The following is a 23,062-nucleotide window of genomic DNA, read 5'->3' as shown; positions in this document are numbered from 1 at the left end:
TCTACTTTGTGCATGACACAAGTAATTTTTCCAACAATTGTTTACAGACAGATTATTTCACTTATAATTCACTGTATCACATTTCCAGTGGGTCAGAAGTTTACATACACTAAGTTGACTGTGCCTTACAACAGCTTGGAAAATTCCAGAACATGTCATGGCTTTAGAAGCTTCTGATAAGCTAATTGACATAATTTCAGTCAATTGGAATGTATTTGGCTGAGTTGTATGTAAACTTCCGACTTCAACTGTGTGTGTATACATACATGCATACATACATACATACATACCACACAGCTCTCTCCTCACCTGGTCATGTTTGTGAACCAGAGCCTGACGGAGCAGAAAGAGGGTTACGTGTATGTAAACTTCCGACTTCAACTGTAATACATTGGAAGGTTGAGCAGGACTATGGTAGATGAAGGAATCAATCTCTCTTTTCAGATTGTTAGAGTATTTATCGGGTCAATATATTTGTGTATTATGTCTGTTTGTAACAGTGTGTTATATGTGAAAATGTGATCATATTATAAATTGTATTTTAATGTTTAAGGACTCTTGGAAGATTAGTCCACATGAGGACTAAAAGAGATCCTAATCAAATCGAATCAAATCACAGTAGAGTACAATACACTACAGTACAGTGAGTAGGCCACCGTAGAGAACAGTATAATACAATACAGTTGTACGGTTCAATACATTACAGTAAATACAAGTAGTGTAGAGTACAGTATATTGTACTGAATTATTTACTTTACTGAACTCTACCGTACTGTACTCTACTGCACTGTACTCTACTCTACCATAGTCTGCTCGGCTGTATTGTACTGCACTGTACTCTACTGTGCTATGCTGTATTGTACTGCACTGTACTCTACTGTGCTCTGCTGTATTGTACTGCACTGTACTCTACTGTGCTCTGCTGTATTGTACTGTACTCTACTGTGCTCTGCTGTATTGTACTGCACTGTACTCTGCTGTGCTCTGCTGTATTGTACTGCACTGTACTCTGCTGTGCTCTGCTGTATTGTACTGTACTCTACTGTGCTCTGCTGTATTGTACTGCACTGTACTCTACCGTGCTCTGCTGTATTGTACTGCACTGTACTCTACTGTGCTCTGCTGTATTGTACTGCACTGTACTCTACCGTGCTCTGCTGTATTGTACTGCACTGTACTCTACTGTGCTCTGCTGTATTGTACTGCACTGTACTCTACTGTGCTCTGCTGTATTGTACTGCACTGTACTCTACTGTGCTCTGCTGTATTGTACTGCACTGTACTCTACTGTGCTATACTGTATTGTACTGCACTGTACTCTACTGTGCTCTGCTGTGCTGTAATGTCCAAAGTTGTAAAACATGAGAAAGACATTCATTTCCATAATTATACATTTCTGTGTAGTACAATCAGGGACCCATGATGTAATTCTGTTGCCATAATTCCACTACCAGGTGTAAATCCACTTCACTTACTGTAGTTCAATAACCAAAATAGATGTTTTCAAACTCAAGATGCCATGTCATAGCTGAATAGCTGACCTCCCATTCTTTCTGCAGACATCTGTGAATCTTAATTCAGAGCAGATATTTAACAGTTTGGGGGAAATATGGTCGCATAAAAACCTGAGGGAGATTTTACCATATTTCTCTTACACAGTTTGCGTCTTGTAGTGGCAGAATTTGGGGTGAGCTGTTTTCACTTCTCAAGGGATATGTTCTGTGTTGGACTGTGATGTTATTGTAATGCTCGTTGTTGGAAGGATTGGACCAAGGTGCAGCGTGGAAGGCGTTCATCATGTTTATTAATGTGAACCAGCAACAAAACAATAAAGAGTAACAAAAGGAACGTGCAGCTTTGTAGTGCAAAAAGGCTACAATACAAAAACAAGATCCCGCAACAAACAGGTGGGAAAAGGCTGCCTAAGTATGATCCCCAATCAGAGACAACGATAGACAGCTGCCTCTGATTGGGAACCATACCAGGCCAACCTAGAAATGAAAAACTAGAATGCCCACCCTAGTCACACCCTGACCTAACCAACTAGAGAAATAAAAGGATTTCTAAGGTCAGGGTTGTGACAGTTATGCCTTTCATAGACTCCTGGTATGTCTGCACCCTAACACAAGGCCATTTTGTTCCTGAACTGTTGCTTGTATAAAATAACAATGTGATTGTATTATCACCTCCCACTATATAAGGGACATGTTACCATTTACTCTTGGAGTTCTTCCTTGTGAAGCCAGAGATAATGTAGGTCTCCCTCGCAGCTGCCTGATTAAAGAGTGTTCTACTATACACTTAAATAATCTTTGTATCACGTTTTTATGTTGTTAAAAGTAGTCCTTGTTTGGCGTACATTTTAAATTTTTAAAAAACTGAGTCAAAGTGTAAATCTGTAACCGTGGAATTGCCCATACACGTTTCTCTCACATTGCTCTGTTTGACTACCAGTTGTGTCCAGTCCAGCCTAGTCAAGCCCAGCCTTGGAACATTTGAGGGGTGCCAGATGGGAAATACAGTTACAGTTTCAGAACAACAGCTACTCTGTGTCTATCCGTCTCAGCTGCATGCATCTCATCCACCCTCTCTTTCACAGTCCACGACGTAGGGGAAAGGATCTTAACGGAAGGACGATTCTGCCATTCTTATCAGAATTCCCAAGTAACTAAATAGAGGTGACTGCACCATTGTCAGTAATGTATCTTTCTCTGTGTTCCACAGGGGCTGGAGGGGGCAGGGACAGGGGCCATGGCAGAGGCAGAGGAGGCCCTGGGACAGGAGGACTGGAAGGAGAAGTGTTTCGTCCTGGAAGCCCTGCTCATGAAGTTCCGGGTGCAGATCATCAAGATCCGAGAGCTAACGGCAGACAAGGTTGGTCCTAAGTAACAAGTTGTATCAAATTCTAACAAATCTAACCTGTACGTTGTTAAATGATCCCAAGTAGCCTTACATCCCAGGCTCTCCTATAGGAAGCAAACTAAAGCAATCGCACCAGCAGTAAAGAAAGAAGAAGACCGTAACACTCTCAAACCCCCCCCCAAAACAGTCACAGAAATATCATCCATTACCATTCCAAGCAGCCAGTCCTTCATCCTTTCTCATTAGCACTCTTAACTAGCCGTTTCACCGCTTATCTCATGCTGACTGAGCAAAATATTCCATCTCAACCACTTCCCCTCATTTGGAGCTGTTATTAACTGCTACTGTTACAGAACAAGGAAGTGGTGTTATCCACGGGTTTCCTCCCACGTTGGAGAGGCACATCCTCTTGCCCGAGGATCTCTGTTTGGAGCCTGTCTCTAAATGAACTGCCATCTCTATTACAGTCAGTCAGACTTTGAAGCATCTGTTGAGTATCTGCTGTGGGGAAAGGGGAGAGCTGTTCTTTCCTAGGCTCTCTCTCTCTCGTACACAAACACGCTCTCTCCATCTCTCTCTCTTTGTGTTGAAGTGCAGAATCTCCTTAAACACCAATCCATGTATGGTGTGGAATAGTGTTTTACTATCTAGGTTATGGAGTGGTGGGGTGTGGTTTATGTGTGCTTGTGTGTGTGCAGTAATGTAGAACTGCGAGAAAGGTAGAGGGAGAGAGAGCAAGAATGAGGTAGGATGACGAAGACTTGGTTATGTGGCAGGCGGCAAGTGTGTGTGTGTGTGTGTGTGTGTGTGTGTGTGTGTGTGTGTGTGTGTGTGTGTGTGTGTGTGTGTGTGTGTGTGTGTGTGTGTGTGTGTGTGTGTGTGTGTGTGTGTGTGTGTGTGTGTGTGTGTGTGTGTGTGTGTGTGTGTGTGTGTGTGTGTGTGTGTGTGTCATTCCAGGAAGCCATGACACCCACCATCTCAGAATGTTCTGAAATTGTTTCTATAGTTAGAAACAGATAAGATTAGCATTCCTGAGACATTATTTTGTTGAAATATAATTTCATATGTGAGAAATTAAGCCAATTGGTTGGAGCCAAATTGGCCATTTTTAATCCATAGGATTCATATAATGTTCAATAAATATTGTACTAACATCTGATTTGGACCAAACTTTTTCTTACAATGAGTAAGACATGAGGAATTCAAAGAAGTTGTGAAAAGCCACCCACGGACCCCCCCCACGCCAATCCCAAACCAAGAACAACAAGACAGTATCAGTTCTCTATGTCTGACTAGTAGTATGGCGCTGTGGCTCGGGAATATTGTTTGTTCGTCTTATGTAATGTAGTGATTTTGGTGATGTTTTTTTCCCCACCTGTTCAGAGAAATTTGCCATTGAAGTTGTTAGATTTATGTCCCATTCTACATGCTGATATTACCAGGTTCTGACCACTAGATGGTGATGTTCCTGCTATTATGTGGTGATTTTCTTTTAAGAACCCCCCCCTCAACATTAAAGGGATAGTGTGCCCTAATTGGTTTCCTTCAAATGCTAACTTTTTAGCCTTTATCTAATCTAATTGTATTTGTCACATGCTTCATAAACAACAGACGGTAACAGTGAAATGCTTACTTACTGGTCCTTTTCCAAAAATGCAGAGTTAAAGATATATATACATTACCGTTCAAAAGCTTGGGGTCACTTAGAAATGTCCTTGTTTTTGAAAGAAAAGCACATTTTTTGTCCATTAAAATAACATAAAATTGATCCGAAATACAGTGTAAACATTGTTAATGTTGTAAATGACTATTGTAGCTGGAAACAGAAGATTTAAAAATAAAAAAATGGAATATCTACATAGGCATACAGAGGCCCATTATCAGCAACCATCACTCCTGTGTTCCAATGCAATGGCACGTTGTGTTAGCTAATCCAAGTTTAGCATTTTAAAAGGCTAATTGATCATTAGAAAACCCCTTTGCAATTATGTTAGCACAGCTGAAAACTGTTGTTCTGATTAAAGAAGCAATAAAACTGTCCTTTTTTAGACTAGTTGAGTATCTGGAGCATCAGCATTTGTGGGTTCGATTACAGGCTCAAAATGGCCAGAAACAAATAACTTTCTTCTGAAACTCGTCAGTCTATTCTTGTTCTGAGAAATGAAGGCTATTTCATGTAACAAATTGCCAAGAAACTGAAGATCTCGTACAACGCTGTGTGCTACTCCCTTCACAGAACAGCACGAACTGTCTCTAACCAGAATAAAAAGACGAGTTGGAGGCCCCGGTGCACAACTGAGCAAGAGGACAAGCACATTAGAGTGTCTAGTTTGAGAAACAGACGCCTCACATGTCCTCAACTGGCAGCTTCATTAAGTAGTATCCGCAAAACACCAGTCTCAACGTCAACAGTGAAGAGGCGACTCTGGGATGCTGGCCTTTTAGGCAGAGTTGCAAAGAAAAAGCCGTATCTCTGTCCAGGTTCTGTGTTCCTTTGCCCATCTTAATCTTTTCTTTTTATTGGCCAGTCTGAGATATGGCTTTTTCTTTGCAGCTCTGCCTAGAAGGACATAAACCTATCAACTTCAATGAGTAATTTCTCTGAAAACAGCAGGGGAAAAAACATGACCAAATTCACTGAGAATACTTTACAGAGGATAAGGAAACAATACTCTGAGCTGCATCTCCATACTACTTGTCAGACAGAGAACTGATACTGTATACTTGTTGTTGGTGGGGGATATGCGTGGGGGGGTCTGTGTTTTTTGTTGTTGACCATTCCTTTGGATTCCTCATGTCTAACTCATTGTTAGAAAAATGTTAGGAACATTAGGAACACCTGAATCCAGGTGAAAGCTATGATCCCTTATTGATGTTACTTATTGATGTTGATGTTGAATCCACTTCAATCAGTGTAGAGCAGGGTTGCCCAAACCTCTGCCTAGAGATCTGTCTTGTGGGTTTTCAGTCAACCCTCTTCCTGGGGATCTACTGTCCTGTGGGTTTTCAGTCAACCCTCTTCCTGGGGATCTACTGTCCTGTGGGTTTTCAGTTCAACCCTCTTCTTGGAGATCTACTGTCCTGTGTGGTTTCAGTACAACCCTCTTCTTGGAGATCTACTGTCCTGTGGGGTTTCAGTCCAACCCTCTTCCTGGAGATCTACTGTCCTGTGGGGTTTCAGTCCAACCCTCTTCCTGGAGATCTACTGTCCTGTGGGTTTCCATTCCAACCCTCTTCCTGGAGATCTACTGTCCTGTGGGGTTTCATTCCAACCCTCTTCCTGGAGATCTACTGTCCTGTGGGGTTTCATTCCAACCCTCTTCCTGGAGATCTACTGTCCTGTAGGTTTTCAGTCAATTGAGACATGGGTTGTGTATGTGTGCCATTCAGAGGGTAATTTTTACAGCCTTATTCTACAATTTATTAAATACTTTTTCCCCCTTATCAATCTACACACAATACCCCATAATGACAAAGCAAATACAGGTTTTTATTTTTTGGGGCATATTTATAAAAAATAGAAAACTGATATCACACTTTGTTGAAGCACCTTTAGCAACGATTACAGCCTCAAGTCTTCTTGGGTATGACACTACAAGCTTGGCACACCTGTATTTGGGGCGTTTCTCCCATTCTTCTCTGCAGATCCTCTCAAGCTCTGTCAGGTTGGATGGGGAGCGTCCCTGCACAGCTATTTTCAGGTCTCTCCAGATATGTTAGACCGGGTTCAAGTCCGGGTTCTGGTTGGGCCACTCAAGGACATTGAGACTTGTCCCAAAGCCACTCCTGCACGGTCTTGGCTGTGTGCTTAGGGTTGTTGTCCTGTTGGAAGGTGAACCTTCGCCCCAGTCTGAGGTCCTGAGCACTATGGAGCCGGTTTTCATCAAGGGTCTCTCTGTACTTTGCTCCGTTCATCTTTCCCTCGATCCTGACTGGTCTCCCAGTCCCTGCCGCTGAAAAACATCCCTGCAGCATGATGCTGTCATCACCATGCTTCACCGTAGGGATGGTGCCAGGTTTCCTCCTGACGCTTGAAATTCAGGCCTCAGTTTGTCCGGGCGGCCAGCTCTAGGAAGAGTCTTGGTGGTTCCAAACCTCTTCCATTTAAGAATGATGGAGGCCACTGTGCTCTTGGGGACCTTCAATGCTGCAGAAATGTTTTGGTACCCTTCCCCAGATCTGTGCCTCGACACAATCCTGTCTCGGATCCCTAAGGACAATTCCTTCGACCTAATGGCTTGGTTTTTGCTCTGACACTCAACTGTGGGACCTTATATAGACAGATGTGTGCTTTTCCAAATCATGTCCAATCAATTGAATTTATCATAGGTGGACTCCAATCAGGTTGGAGAAACATCTCAAGGATGACAAATGGATGGAAACAGGATGCACCTGAGCTCAATTTCGAGTCTCATAGCAAAGGGTCTAAATACTAGGAATCTGTTTTTCTTATTTGAAAAAAATTCTAAAACTTGTTTTCGCTTTGTCATTATGGGGTATTGTGTGTAGATTGATGAGGAAAACATTTAATTTAATCAATTTTAGAATAAGGCTGTAACGTAGCAAAATGTGGGAAAAGGGAAGGGATCTGAATACTTTCCGAATGCACTGTAAGTGCCTTTCGAACGAGGAATGGTAGTAGGTGCCAGGCCCACTGGTTTGAGTGTGGGTTTTTCATGCTCAACAGTTTCCCGAGTGTATCAAGAATGGTCCAACACCCAAAGGACATCCAGCCAACTTGACACAACTGTGGGAAGCGTTGGAGTCAACATGGGCCAGCATCTCGGTGGAACGCTTTTGACACCTTGTAGAGTCCACGACTGGCGAATTTCAACGAATATTTCAACAAAATAATGTTGAAGGAATGCTAGCTAATCTTATCTGTTTCTAAGAACAGAAACTATTTCAGAACAATCTGAGATGGTTGGTGTCAATTCTCTTTCTTGTGCTTTTGAGGTGGAACGACCCAGAAAGAGAGAGAGATATAGAGTGAGCGAAAGAGAGAGAGGGCCCAAGCCATGGTCTGGTCTGGCCTGCATGGTGGGGTGGGCCTGCTTGGCCCCTGTAGTTTGCTGGCCTAGTTCTGAGGCCTGAGGTCTCCAGGGAGGCCTGATTAGAGGTTAATGTAAACAGCAGCCTGACCACAGGGCTCCATCACGCAATGCATTCTTGGATGCCACTGACTTTGTTGAATTACAGTTACCGCTCAGTTGTTGAGCCAAACAATCTTTGGGAAAATGCTTGTGCTTTTGTTTAGGCCTATGGTATATTGAAGTTGATCGGGGGCATTTTGAAGAATTTAACTATTTGAAAGAAGGATACCTTTCCCATATTTCATCATTAACCATGTAATAAACAGTGGCTTGCGAAAGTATTCACCCCCCTTGGCATTTTTCCTATTTTGTTGCCTTACAACCTGGAATTAAAATTAAGGGGGGTTTGGATCATTTGATTTACACAACATGCCTACCACTTTGAAGATGCAACATTTTTTTAAATGAAACAAACAAGAAGAAGAAAAATAAAGAAAATGTGAATGTTCATAACTATTCACTCCCCCAAAGTCAATACTTTGTAGAGCCACCTTTTGCAGCAATTACAGCTGCAAGTCTCTTGGGGTATGTCTCTATAAGCTTGGCACATCTAGCCACTGGGATTTTTGCCCATTCTTCAAGGCAAAACTGCTCCAGTTCCTTCAAGTTGGATGCGTCCTGGTGATGTACAGCAATTTTTAGTGATACCACAGATTCTCAATTGGATTGAGGTCTGGGCTTTGACCATTCCTAGGCCATTCCAAGACATTTAAATGTTTCCCCTTAAACCACTTGAGTGTTGCTTTAGTAGTATACTTAGGGTCATAGTCCTGCTGGAAGGTGAACCTCCGTCCCAGTCTCAAATCTCTGGAAGACTGAAACAGGTTTCCCTCAAGAATTTCCCTGTATTTAGCGCCATCGATCATTCCTTCAATTCTGACCAGTTTCCCAATCCCTGCCGATGAAAAACATCCCCACAGCATGATGCTGCCACCACCATGCTTCACTTTGGGCATGGTTTTCTCGGGGTGATGAGAGGTGTTGGGTTTGTGCCAGACATAGTGTTTTCCTTGATTGCCAAAAGCTAAATTTTAGTCTCATCTGACCAGAGTACCTTCTTCCATATGTTTGGGGAGTCTCCCACATGCCTTTTGGCGAACACCAAACGTGTTTGCTTATTTTTTTCTTTAAGCAATGTCTTTTTTTGTGGAAACTCTTCCGTAAAGCCCTGCTCTGTGGAGTGTACGGCTTAAAGTGGTCTTATGGACAGATACTCCAATCTCTGCTGTAGATCTTTGCAGCGCCTTCAGGGTTATCTTTGGTCTCTTTGTTGCCTCTCTGATTAATGCCCTCCTTGCCTGGTCCATGAGTTTTGGTGGGCGACCGTCTCTTGGCAGGTTTGTTGTGGTGCCATATTCTTTCGATTAAAAAAAAATGGTTTTAATGGTGCTCCGTGGGATTTTCAAAGTTTCTGATACTTTTTTATAACCCAAACCTGATCTGTACTTCTCCACAACTTTGTCCCTGACCTATATGGAGAGCTCCTTGGTCTTCATGGTGCCGCTTGCTTGGTGGTGCCCCTTGCTTAGTGGTGTTGCAGACTCTGGGGCCTTTCAGAACAGGTGTATATATACTGAGATCATGTGATAGATCATATGACACTGAGATTGCACACAGGTGGACTTCATTTAACTAATTATGTGACTTCTGAAGGTAATTGTTTGCACCAGATCTTATTTAGGGTCTTCATAGCACCACTTTTCCGTTATTTTATGAAAAAAATAATAATAATAATTTCACTTCACCAATTTGGACTATTTTGTGTATGTCCATTACATGAAATCCAAATAAAAATCAATTTAAATAACAGGTTGTTAATGCAACAAAATAGGAAAAACGCCAAAGGGGAGGAATACTTTTGCAAGGCACTGTATATGTAATGTAGGCCTCATAACAGTGTAACTCCCCTTCTAAATTAAGAATTTGTTTTTAACTGACTTGCCTAGTTAAATAAAGGTTAAATAAAAAATCTCAAATGAAAACACCAGAAACGTACGCCAGGGTTCAGGGGTAGGGTTGAATATCGGATAACGGGTTAACGAGATATACCAATATTTCCCGCCCAAACCCACTCCCTTTTCCCGGGATAAATAATTGCGAGAAACTGGTAAATTACAATAAATTATTTATATGAACAGCATGATGTGAAATGGAACTGTTAAATTATATAAGATGTCTAAATATGGCTCCTCTACGGCCATCTCTCTGCATGATCAATCATCAACTCTCAGGGTGGGAACAGACAGCGCATCTCAGGAGGAGCGCGGTTCACAATGCATGTTTCATCTCATCATGGTCACTTTTTTTCTTGTGACAGGTAGGCCTATATTTGCTGCAGCATAGCCTATGATACCGTAATATAATGACTGAATGCGCGTCTAATTTACACATCAACATCTGGTTTTCGGGAGCCACCTTTATTTTTTTATTGTACATTTTATTTATTTCACTCGAATATAGTTGCTTTAAATCTGTGCATACGGTATTTGGTATTTTATTAGGGGGTCCACACAAAACATGAAACATGACATAATACAGAACATTAATAGCCAAGAACAGCTCAAGGACAGAACTATGTAGATTTACGGGAGCACGCTCTCGCAGTCTTTCTCTCTCTCCAACAATTCCATTCAAATTGCATCCAAAATCCTTTTCATATAGATGTCCTAGCCTACCTCTTTCAGGTAATTAATTCAATGCGGTATTAGCCATATATCTAATGAATAATGGGCTATGCATAGGTGAATAGCCTCTGTCTCTTGTGCAGTACACCGCTGGACTTAAAAAATGCTCCTTAGCCCTTAGTCCCACGAAAAGCTAGACGAGAATAGCTTGCTGGAATTTGTTCGTGTGCATTTCTTATAGCCTACTAAAAGGCTATTAGAAAAAGGATGCAAGCTCTTGTTTTCAGCAGCTAGTGGAACTCATAGGGAGAAGAGCGAATGCGTGATGGCTGTGTCCGTGATTTATTTAGACCCGTCACCCAGAACCATTCAATCTTCGTGAAGAGAAGTGAAAGCCGCCTGCATCTTGTTCTAGTCCTTAATTATTCAAGCATGTCATTACAACGAGGAAGATGAGGACCACGAAACGTATTTCATTTAACTGTTTAAAGCGAGGAAGGAATGAAGCAACAATAGAGAGAGGAGGAAGTAGTCTAATACCCATTTAGCACAATAGGGGAAATATTATGAAAGGTGCCCTAGATATGCGCCTGTCTACTAATTATACAAATGTAAAATAGGCCCTGTTATATTTCCAAATTAAATCAAATTTTCTAGCCTATAATTGTAACTTTGTAGGCTGCATGTCCTGCACCATCTTTGCATATTCTCTCCCAGCTTGATGGTTTGGACATGGTAGTAATTTCAGTCATATAATACAGTATAATACAGTACAGCAATACAGTCCACCTTCAAAAAGATTAGTCTACTGGAGCTTGTGTCATTTATTTACCCAAGAGAGCATAGCTACATCTATGGGCTTCTATGTTTTTCTGTTGTAACTTGTGTGTGAAGTGTGGTAGCCTATATATTAAAGGCAATGTAGGCCTATTGGATAATGGCACAATCATTTGGGCTTTTTTGGGCTTGGGCTCAAAAAATGTCTTTAATGTAGGGCTAATAAAAAGTATTTAATGTATGGCTCGTCAGGATCAGGTAGCATCAGGCTTGAATTTTCAAGCCGATAAAAGCTCAAATCAAAACCCAGATATATGTATATGCTTTAGAATGACACTTCTGGTATTGGCGGGAAATACCGGGTTACCCGGGGGGAGAAGTGATTTATTCTTGGGATGGAACATTTGTAAATTATCAGGGAAATATTCAATCAGCCCTAGTCAGGGCTGACGGGTCACTCTCACTCGTAGAGTCTGACCTCATTATCCTCCTTCCCTCCCTCTGTGGTCCGGCCCTGAGTGGAGTCAGCCTGGTTTTCCTCCTGTGACCTTTGACCCCAGTCCTACTGGATTTCCTACTGCGGCGAGATGAGCTCATCAAGTGAAAATGCCCATGCAGTCATCCCAGTGTGTTTTTGTTCCTCTGTACTGGGCTCGCGGTGCGTCAGCGCCTGTTGTTTTAAACCATGCATCAGTGTGTGGGGGGGTGCACGTATACCTCCAAGAATCTCATTCATCTCCCACTTTCTCATCTGTTTGGTGAATTGCAGGCACCTAAATGGTGTGTGTGTGTGTGTGTGTGTGTGTGTGTGTGTGTGGATTTCCATTTTTATATTTAGCAGACACTCTTATCCAGAGCGACTTACAAGAACAATGAGGGTTAAGTGCCTTGCTCAAGGGCACATCGGCAGATTTTTCACCTTGTCAGCTCGGAGACTCTGTCCTGCGACCTTTCGGTTACTGTCTCTAACCGCTAGGCAACCTGCCGCCAGTTTGTGTGAGGGTGTGCGAGCTAGTTTGCTGAGTGGGCAGTGGGTGGGTGCAGTATTAATGTGGCCCAGGTTGAAGGTGTGTTTGTTTTTGTGGTACAGTGCTCTACAGTTGTGTTAGCGAGACGTGAGTAGAGTGGAGCTTTTCTCTCGTTAATCGAGGACTTGAGATCCGGAGTGGTGTGCTGGCAAGGTGGAACGAGATGACGCATCACGATAAAGAAAGACCACCAAACATACTGATGTCATCACCGATACCAGAAAGCTCTGTGTATCTCACTAAGGGAATAGAGAGAAGGTACAAATTAGTAGGAAAACCTGGGACGTTGGTCAAGTAGGAGAGAGTTAAGGTAAAGAAAGAGGGAACGGAGAGACTGAGTAGAAATAAACGCTCTTGTAATCATTTGGCGGCCCAGGGGAGGAAATTCCTGGGTTTGTAAACAGAGAGCGTGTTGCACAGGAAGTGACCGAGGCAGAGAGAGAGAGACAGTCTACACTTCTCCATGTTTGGAACGATGGAGGGATGTGGGTCACAACTAGTTCTTCTCTCTCTCGCGCTCGCGCTCTCGCTCTGCAGTCTTTTTTTTCTCTCCCTCCTTCACCCTCCCACACTTACATTTTCTTCTCACTCTATTTTGACTTAACTTTCCCTCACTCTCTCCCTTTCTTCTCTCACTCTCTGTAATGCTCTCCTTTCGCCCACACCTTGCCTGTGGTATTTTGGGGAGGTAGTGGAGGGCTAGGTGGGGCGTTGGTTCTGGCCCCTGAACTAGCCAGCTGGAACAGTGGTCCACACAGCTCATACTGCAGACAAAGAGACCATGTGTGTTTTATTTTCCCATGATGCTGCTTTACACCCTCTCTCCCTACCCCTTCAGTCTCCCTACCCCTTCAGTCTCCCTACCCCCTTCAGTCTCCCTACCCCTTCAGTCTCCCTACCCCTTCAGTCTCCCTACCCCCTTCAGTCTCCCTACCCCCTTCAGTCTCCCTACCCCTTCAGTCTCCCTACCCCTTCAGTCTCCCTACCCCCTTCAGTCTCCCTACCCCCTTCAGTCTCCCTACCCCTTCAGTCTCCCTACCCCCTTCAGTCTCCCTACCCCCTTCAGTCTCCCTACCCCTTCAGTCTCCCTACCCCTTCAGTCTCCCTACCCCCTTCAGTCTCCCTACCCCCTTCAGTCTCCCTACCCCCTTCAGTCTCCCTACCCCCTTCAGTCTCCCTACCCCCTTCAGTCTCCCTACCCCTTCAGTCTCCCTACCCCCTTCAGTCTCCCTACCCCCTTCAGTCTCCCTACCCCCTTCAGTCTCCCTACCCCCTTCAGTCTCCCTACCCCCTTCAGTCTCCCTACCCCTTCAGTCTCCCTACCCCCTTCAGTCTCCCTACCCCCTTCAGTCTCCCTACCCCCTTCAGTCTCCCTACCCCCTTCAGTCTCCCTACCCCCTTCAGTCTCCCTACCCCTTCAGTCTCCCTACCCCCTTCAGTCTCCCTACCCCCTTCAGTCTCCCTACCCCTTCAGTCTCCCTACCCCCTTCAGTCTCCCTACCCCCTTCAGTCTCCCTACCCCCTTCAGTCTCCCTACCCCCTTCAGTCTCCCTACCCCCTTCAGTCTCCCTACCCCTTCAGTCTCCCTACCCCCTTCAGTCTCCCTACCCCCTTCAGTCTCCCTACCCCCTTCAGTCTCCCTACCCCCTTCAGTCTCCCTACCCCCTTCAGTCTCCCTACCCCCTTCAGTCTCCCTACCCCTTCAGTCTCCCTACCCCTTCAGTCTCCCTACCCCCTTCAGTCTCCCTACCCCCTTCAGTCTCCCTACCCCTTCAGTCTCCCTACCCCTTCAGTCTCCCTACCCCCTTCAGTCTCCCTACCCCCTTCAGTCTCCCTACCCCTTCAGTCTCCCTACCCCTTCAGTCTCCCTACCCCTTCAGTCTCCCTACCCCTTCAGTCTCCCTACCCCCTTCAGTCTCCCTACCCCCTTCAGTCTCCCTACCCCTTCAGTCTCCCTACCCCCTTCAGTCTCCCTACCCCTTCAGTCTCCCTACCCCTTCAGTCTCCCTACCCCTTCAGTCTCCCTACCCCTTCAGTCTCCCTACCCCCTTCAGTCTCCCTACCTCCTTCAGTCTCCCTACCCCTTCAGTCTCCCTACCCCCTTCAGTCTCCCTACCCCCTTCAGTCTCCCTACCCCTTCAGTCTCCCTACCTCCTTCAGTCTCCCTACCCCTTCAGTCTCCCTACCCCCTTCAGTCTCTCTCTCTCCCTACCCCCTTCAGTCTCCCTACCCCCTTCAGTCTCCCTACCCCCTTCAGTCTCCCTACCCCTTCAGTCTCCCTACCCCTTCAGTCTCCCTACCCCCTTCAGTCTCCCTACCCCCTTCAGTCTCCCTACCCCTTCAGTCTCCCTACCCCCTTCAGTCTCCCTACCCCTTCAGTCTCCCTACCCCCTTCAGTCTCCCTACCCCTTCAGTCTCCCTACCCCTTCAGTCTCCCTACCTCCTTCAGTCTCCCTACCCCTTCAGTCTCCCTACCCCCTTCAGTCTCCCTACCCCCTTCAGTCTCCCTACCCCTTCAGTCTCCCTACCTCCTTCAGTCTCCCTACCTCCTTCAGTCTCCCTACCTCCTTCAGTCTCCCTACCCCCTTCAGTCTCCCTACCCCTTCAGTCTCCCTACCCCTTCAGTCTCCCTACCCCCTTCAGTCTCCCTACCCCTTCAGTCTCCCTACCCCTTCAGTCTCCCTACCCCTTCAGTCTCCCTACCCCTTCAGTCTCCCTACCCCCTTCAGTCTCCCTACCCCCTTCAGTCTCCCTACCCCTTCAGTCTCCCTACCCCTTCAGTCTCCCTACCCCCTTCAGTCTCCCTACCCCCTTCAGTCTCCCTACCCCTTCAGTCTCCCTACCCCTTCAGTCTCCCTACCCCCTTCAGTCTCCCTACCCCTTCAGTCTCCCTACCCCTTCAGTCTCCCTACCCCCTTCAGTCTCCCTACCCCCTTCAGTCTCCCTACCTCCTTCAGTCTCCCTACCCCTTCAGTCTCCCTACCCCCTTCAGTCTCCCTACCCCCTTCAGTCTCCCTACCCCTTCAGTCTCCCTACCTCCTTCAGTCTCCCTACCCCTTCAGTCTCCCTACCCCCTTCAGTCTCTCTCTCTCCCAACCCCCTTCAGTCTCCCTACCCCCTTCAGTCTCCCTACCCCTTCAGTCTCCCTACCCCTTCAGTCTCCCTACCCCCTTCAGTCTCCCTATCCCTTCAGTCTCCCTACCCCTTCAGTCTCCCTACCCCCTTCAGTCTCCCTACCCCCTTCAGTCTCCCTACCCCCTTCAGTCTCCCTACCCCCTTCAGTCTCCCTACCCCTTCAGTCTCCCTACCCCTTCAGTCTCCCTACCCCTTCAGTCTCCCTACCCCCTTCAGTCTCCCTACCCCCTTCAGTCTCCCTACCCCTTCAGTCTCCCTACCCCCTTCAGTCTCCCTACCCCTTCAGTCTCCCTACCCCCTTCAGTCTCCCTACCCCTTCAGTCTCCCTACCCCTTCAGTCTCCCTACCTCCTTCAGTCTCCCTACCCCTTCAGTCTCCCTACCCCCTTCAGTCTCCCTACCCCCTTCAGTCTCCCTACCCCTTCAGTCTCCCTACCTCCTTCAGTCTCCCTACCTCCTTCAGTCTCCCTACCTCCTTCAGTCTCCCTACCCCCTTCAGTCTCCCTACCCCTTCAGTCTCCCTACCCCCTTCAGTCTCCCTACCCCCTTCAGTCTCCCTACCCCCTTCAGTCTCCCTACCCCCTTCAGTCTCCCTACCCCCTTCAGTCTCCCTACCCCCTTCAGTCTCCCTACCCCCTTCAGTCTCCCTACCCCCTTCAGTCTCCCTACCCCCTTCAGTCTCCCTACCCCCTTCAGTCTCCCTACCCCCTTCAGTCTCCCTACCCCCTTCAGTCTCCCTACCCCTTCAGTCTCCCTACCCCCTTCAGTCTCCCTACCCCCTTCAGTCTCCCTACCCCCTTCAGTCTCCCTACCCCCTTCAGTCTCCCTACCCCTTCAGTCTCCCTACCCCCTTCAGTCTCCCTACCCCCTTCAGTCTCCCTACCCCTTCAGTCTCCCTACCCCCTTCAGTCTCCCTACCCCCTTCAGTCTCCCTACCCCCTTCAGTCTCCCTACCCCTTCAGTCTCCCTACCCCCTTCAGTCTCCCTACCCCTTCAGTCTCCCTACCCCCTTCAGTCTCCCTACCCCTTCAGTCTCCCTACCCCCTTCAGTCTCCCTACCCCCTTCAGTCTCCCTACCCCCTTCAGTCTCCCTACCCCCTTCAGTCTCCCTACCCCCTTCAGTCTCCCTACTCCCCTTCAGTCTCTCTCGTCTCCCTACCCCCTTCAGTCTCCCTACCCCCTTCAGTCTCCCTACCCCTTCAGTCTCCCTACCCCCTTCAGTCTCCCTACCCCCTTCAGTCTCCCTACCCCCTTCAGTCTCCCTACCCCCTTCAGTCTCCCTACCCCCTTCAGTCTCCCTACCCCCTTCAGTCTCCCTACCCCCTTCAGTCTCCCTACCCCTTCAGTCTCCCTACCCCCTTCAGTCTCCCTACCCCTTCAGTCTCCCTACCCCCTTCAGTCTCCCTACCCCCTTCAGTCTCCCTACCCCCTTCAGTCTCCCTACCCCCTTCAGTCTCTCTCTCTCCTTACCCCCTTCAGTCTCCCTACCCCCTTCAGTCTCCCTACCCCCTTCATTCTCCCTACCCCCTTCAGTCTCCATACCCCCTTCAGTCTCCCTACCCCCTTCAGTCTCCCTACCCCCTTCAGTCTCCCTACCCCCTTCAGTCTCTCTCTCTCCCTACCCCCTTCAGTCTCCCTACCCCTTCAGTCTCCCTACCCCTTCAGTCTCCCTACCCCCTTCAGTCTCCCTACCCCCTTCAGTCTCTCTCTCCCTACCCCCTTCAGTCTCTCTCTCCCTACCCCCTTCAGTCTCCCTACCCCCTTCAGTCTCCCTACCCCCTTCAGTCTCCCTACCCCCTTCAGTCTCCCTCTCTCCCTACCCCCTTCCGTCTCCCTACCCCCTTCAGTCTCCCTACCCCCTTCAGTCTCCCTACCCCCGTCATTCTGCCTACCCCCTTCAGTCTCTCTCTCCCTACCCCTTCAGTCTCCCTACCCTCTTCAGTCTCCCTACCCCCTTCAGTCTCCCTACCCCCTTCAATCTCCTTACCCCCTTCAGTCTCCCTACCTCCTTCAGTCTCCCTACCCCCTTCAGTCTCCCTACCCCCTTCAGTCTCCCTACCCCCTTCAGTCTCCCTACCCCTTCAGTCTCCCTACCCCCTTCAGTCTCCCTACCCCCTTCAGTCTCCCTACCCCCTTCAGTCTCTCTCTCCCTACCCCCTTCAGTCTCTCTCTCCCTACCCCCTTCAGTCTCCCTACCCCTTCAGTCTCCCTACCCCCTTCAGTCTCCCTACCCCCTTCAGTCTCCCTACCCCCTTCAGTCTCCCTACCCCCTTCAGTCTCCCTCTCTCCCTACCCCCTTCCGTCTCCCTACCCCCTTCAGTCTCCCTACCCCCTTCAGTCTCCCTACCCCTTCAGTCTCCCTACCCCCTTCAGTCTCCCTACCCCCTTCAGTCTCTTTCTCTCCCTACCCCCTTCAGTCTCTCTCTCTCCCTACCCCCTTCCGTCTCCCTACCCCCTTCAGTCTCCCTACCCCCTTCAGTCTCTCTCTCTCCCTACCCCCTTCAGTCTCCCTACCCCCTTCAGTCTCTCTCTCCCTACCCCCTTCCGTCTCCCTACCCCCTTCAGTCTCCCTACTCCCTTCAGTCTCCCTACCCCCTTCAGTCTCTCTCTCCCTACCCCCTTCAGTCTCTCTCTCTCTCCCTCCCTCAGTCTCTCTCTCCCTCCCCGTCAGTCTCTCTCTCTCCCTACCCCCGTCAGTCTCTCTCTCCCTCCCTACCCCCTTCAGTCTCCCTACCCCCTCAGTCTCCCTACCCCCTTCAGTCTCCCTATCCCCTTCAGTCTCTCTCTCCCTACCCCCTTCAGTCTCTCTCTCTCCCTACCCCCTTCAGTCTCCCTACCCCCTTCAGTCTCCCTACCCCCTTCAGTCTCTTTCTCTCCCTACCCCCTTCAGTCTCTCTTTCTCTCTCTCTCTATCTCCGCTTCTCTCTCTCTCTCTCTCCGCTTCTCTCTCTCTCTCCGCTTCTCTCTCTCTCCGCTTCTCTCTCTCTCTCTCCGCTTCTCTCTCCCTCTCTCTCTCTCTCCGCTTCTCTCTCTCTCTCTGCTTCTCTCTCCACTTCTCTCTCGCTCTCTCTCTCTCCCAGACTCTATTTTCCTTTCATACTCTCACTCTGTCTCCTATACTCAGTATCACTCTCTCTCACAGGCTAGGCCCTTTTTAATACTACTACGACTCTCTGATGTCGCCTTCTTACTGCACGAGTAAGTCCACTCACCACTAGAGTAGAACCCTGAGCAGTAGAGTCGACACAGAAAGGGAGGATGACGTATTTGGGACCTGGACGTTCACAATGGCCTACTTTTATGGTCCAGATCCACACACACACATGTTAAAAGACAGGAACCACATTTGGGGTGGAGAAATGTGCTCTGGTTTTAGCGTTCCCCCCACTTCCTGCCTTTCACTCCCAGATTGATTCCACATTTATGTGGGTGGTGGCCTCCTGTGGGGGTGTTGGGGTTAAATGTCACGTGGACCAATCATCTCTCTGACAAGGGCATGTCAATCACACTCAAGGCTGTGAAGTAAGTCGAGTGGACCACCATAGTTTACCTTACCAGTGGCCAGACTGTTGTACTTACAGTAGGATGGCAATAGCATCTGCAAACTCAGTGGCAAAAGAGTAGTCTGTTATTGTAAACATACACACACGCACATATAAACACACAAACAAACATGCACACGCACTAACACAAACACTCAGAGAGAAAAGCCAGTCGTATCTCTTTAGTAAGACTGTGCTGCCTCTCCACACCTCCTGCAGTGTTCACACAGACATATGCTTCCAATTTCAGAGCAGGCCCAGCCGCCACCAATCTCAAGATGGGATTCCGCCTACGTCTCTAACCTTGAGATATTTGCTCGGTTCTCCACCGGTTTCCTCCTCACGACAGATGTGTGTGTGTGTGTGTGTGTGTGTGTGTGTGTGTGTGTGTGTGTGTGTGTGTGTGTGTGTGTGTGTGTGTGTGTGTGTGTGTGTGTGTGTGTGTGTGTGTGTGTGTGTGTGTGTGTGTGCGTGTCTATGCATGTGTGCGCGTCTATGCATGTGTGTGTGTGCTTGAATGCGTACGTGTGTGTGCGTGTGCATGCATACACTGTATGTGAGTGCGCGTGCATGTGAGCGCCGGCGTATGTATGAGCGTGTGTGTGCTTGAGTGTGTGTAGGTGTGCAAGTGTGTTTGTGTGAGCATATGATGTGTGTGTTTGTGCATGTGTGTAGGCGACTCAAAGGGGCTCTGTGTCTGCTGTAATCACTGAGATGTGTGAGGGCTACAGTTCTATCCCCTCAGCACAATTCTCCCTCTCACCAGTAGTCAAGTGTCTGCTGTGTGGAAGGACTCTATATCTGATGGAGCCACTGCACGGAAATCAGTTATTACCATTGCTTTACTGTAGTGTTTAGCTGCTATGATGTTGAGCTACTACGGAGTAAATATGTAGGCCTGGTGTATACAGAGGGAGGCTTTGTGAGCTGGCTGGGCTGTGGATGGAGGGTTGTGTGTGTGTGAGTTGGGAGGGTGTGTGGGGTGCTGGTTGGCTGGCCACAACGAGGCAGGCCCGGAATTCCAGGAATGGTAGGCAAACTGGAGTTTGGATCCAGTGAGGAGGTTGAAGGGTGGAGTGATGGAGAGATGTCAGGGGTTATGTGCATTGACATGGCTTCTGTTGAGACCTTTTTTTTGTGTTTCAAGTGTGTAGACATTGTGTGTTCATGTTATTTAGACGTTGTCATTATAGCTGTCTGACTGGAAGTTTATTTCAGGGACTTGGTAATGGACCATAACACAGATTACCACAGTGTAAATTCCAGTAACAAAGTCCCATCAGAGCTGCTCAGGAAACGATGGACAGTGATGTATCCTTACACAAGTCTGTCTGTCTGTCTGTCTGTCTGTCTGTCTGTCTGTCTGTCTGTCTGTCTGTCTGTCTGTCTGTCTGTCTGTCTGTCTGTCTGTCTGTCTGTCCGTCCGTCCGTCCGTCCGTCCGTCCGTCCGTCCGTCCGTCCGTCCGTCCGTCTATCTATCTATGGCCCAGGCACATCAAATTTAGTGTCAATCAAATTAAAGTTAACAATTTTTTTTTTCTTTTTTGTAAGGCACATATAAATTGTTCAACCATGTTCCAACCTACAGAAATCTGTAACAGGGTGACTGCAACTGAATTGACTACAATGGGGAGTCATAGTAGTCATAAGCCAAAGTTGGTTCACCTGCTACCAGTGTTGTAGGAGTCTGGTCTCCAGACCACATATTGAGGGTCTTGTCTGGGTGCCAGGCGTGGCAGCCCAACCAACCCACAGAGAAAATGGAGTCACCATCGTAAGTTCGAGTCTAGGGTGAGATGGTGGGTGGAAGAGTGCGCTTAATTAAAATGGAAAAGCGTCGCGGTAGTTTTTGGAAAAAGAAGAACTTCAAGACGAAGCAGCTGCTTTATAAGTGGGATGCACTGTTGAGCGCTATACCCTGAGGGGTTCGTGCTGACTGTACGGAGATTGTGACAGCCGGTTAAATGGTGTCCCTTGAGAAGGCAAGAACAAGATGTATTTCAGGAGAAGTGCAGTATTATCATAAGGAGACGTATACTTGGAATACGGAGGAGGAATGTAGGGGGAAAAGAGAGGCAGAGGAGGTCTAAGAGAGAGAGGGAGGAAGAGGGTGAGCTTGAGTCGGTTAAAAATGGCGGGGAAAAGGGAGATGGTTTGTTAAAGAGGAATGGTAGAAAGTGTAAGCAGAATGAGCTGAAGACAGGAGGAGAAATGGAAGTGAATGAGGTCGAAGTATCGGAGGTGGTAGGTGTGGTGAAGTTCTCGGAGTCCGAGGCTTGAACCGAGGGTCAGGATAAAGATGAGTCAGTGACTGTAGGAGTGAAGTTTTTGGAAAAAGTGGACTCTTGCCTTTTGGCTGATCTATTTGTGGTTTGAGGGTGGATGAAAACTGAGTTGGGTGCTGTGGAATCAGTGAGGGTAACCAGAAGTGGTCTTGTAATAATGGTTTGTGTTTCTGCTGGTCTGACAGAGAAGGCTCTCCGCGTTTAACAAATTGGGGCAAGAAATGTGAATTGTTTTGCTCTCAAGAAAATGGCGCCATTGAAAGGAGTGATTACTGGGGTAGCGGTAAATGTAAAAGTTGACCAACTGAAGGGGAAGATTCCCTGTGTTTGTGATGCTCGTCGTTTGGTGTGAAGCAGACAGGGTGGCGTGAGCGGTGAAACAGAAGAGTCATCGTTTGTTCTTTTGAGTTTTGATGTTGTTAGGATATATAAGTTATCCCGTACGAGCTTTTGTGCCGAATACATTACGTTGTTACAGGTGTCAAGCTTATTGGCATGTGGCAGCAGAATGTAAGATGGAGGTTCCTAGGTGTGAGAAGTGTACAGAAGGGCATGAGACAAAGGAATGTGTAGTGGTATGTGTTAATTGTAGAGGTGCCCATGTGGCTGGTGATCAGAAATGTTCCGTGTGAGAGAGGCAGGTTGAGGTTTCCACGGTTAAGAGTAGTGTAGAAGTTGTCATATGCTGAGACAGTGAATTTAAAAAAATATATATATATATAATTGAACCTTTATTTAACTAGGCAAGTCAGTTAAGAACTAATTCTTATTTACAATGACGGCCTACCAAAAGGCAAAAGGCCTCCTGCGGGGACGGGGGCCTGGGATTAAAAATAAATAAATACAATATAAATATAGGACCAAACACACATCACAACAAGAGAGACAACACAACACTACATAAAGAGAGACCTAAGACAACAACATAGCATGGCAGCAACACATGACAACACAGCATGGTAGCAACACAACAAAACAACAACATGGTAGCAACACAACATGGCAGCAGCACAAAACATGGTACAAATATTATTGGGCACAGACAACAGCACAAAGGTCAATAAGGTAGAGACAACAATACATCACACCAAGCAGCCACAACTGTCAGTAAGAGTGTCCATGATTGAGTCTTTGAATGAAGAGATTGAGATAAAACTGTCCAGTTTATTGAAGAAAGTAGAGGAAGATGGGTCAAGGGGGAGGAATCCTGAGAGGAGTGGTGTGAGTAGTAGATATGTACCAGTACAGAGGGATAGGCCAACAAGTGATAGATGTTTCAGTAAGATTGGATTTTTAGCATTTATAGCAATGGTTATCAACTATACTGCAGGGATGAAATGTAAGTCACAGAAAATTGAGGTTGTGGTGGCAGCTGCAGAGAGGTATTTGGGTGTGCGAGACTTGACATCAGAATAGTTACAGGGTGTGTTGAGTGGTGGTGTCCCGTCCTTTCAGGTTGTTGGCCTGGGGTAGGACGACTTAGATTTAAATAGTGTAGTAGGATGGTGTTATTTTCTATTATTTAAATGTTTTTGTGAGTGTGTTGTTAGATTGTAGGGTATTTGTAAAAAAAAAATGTTTTTGTATAATGGAGTTGTACTCCAGTCTAGTAGGTGGCGGTAATGCAACATCTATTGGATGCCAACCGCCGTTAAAACTCATCGAAGAAGAAGATGTCTGTGTGTCAGATACATTTTTACTTGGTCTTGACTCGGTA

At 47.1% G+C, this 23,062-nt stretch overlaps 1 protein-coding gene across 2 annotated transcripts in view; it reads left to right on the top strand.

Annotated features, from left to right (window-relative positions):
* Nucleotides 1-23,062, top strand: part of plekhh2 (pleckstrin homology domain containing, family H (with MyTH4 domain) member 2) — a 71,785-nt gene that overhangs the window by 11,892 nt on the left and 36,831 nt on the right. For both annotated transcript variants that reach the window (XM_071379976.1, XM_071379975.1), the window contains exon 2: nucleotides 2,725-2,874. In XM_071379976.1, the coding sequence (XP_071236077.1) occupies nucleotides 2,752-2,874 (123 nt within the window). In that variant the 5' untranslated portion in view covers nucleotides 2,725-2,751. The remainder of the gene's footprint in view (nucleotides 1-2,724; nucleotides 2,875-23,062) is intronic.

The sequence above is a fragment of the Salvelinus alpinus genome, chromosome 32, assembly GCF_045679555.1.
Source record: "Salvelinus alpinus chromosome 32, SLU_Salpinus.1, whole genome shotgun sequence".
Lineage (NCBI taxonomy): Eukaryota > Metazoa > Chordata > Actinopteri > Salmoniformes > Salmonidae > Salvelinus > Salvelinus alpinus.
Note: the sequence above shows the minus strand (reverse complement) of the source record. Positions and strands in the feature narration are given on the sequence as shown.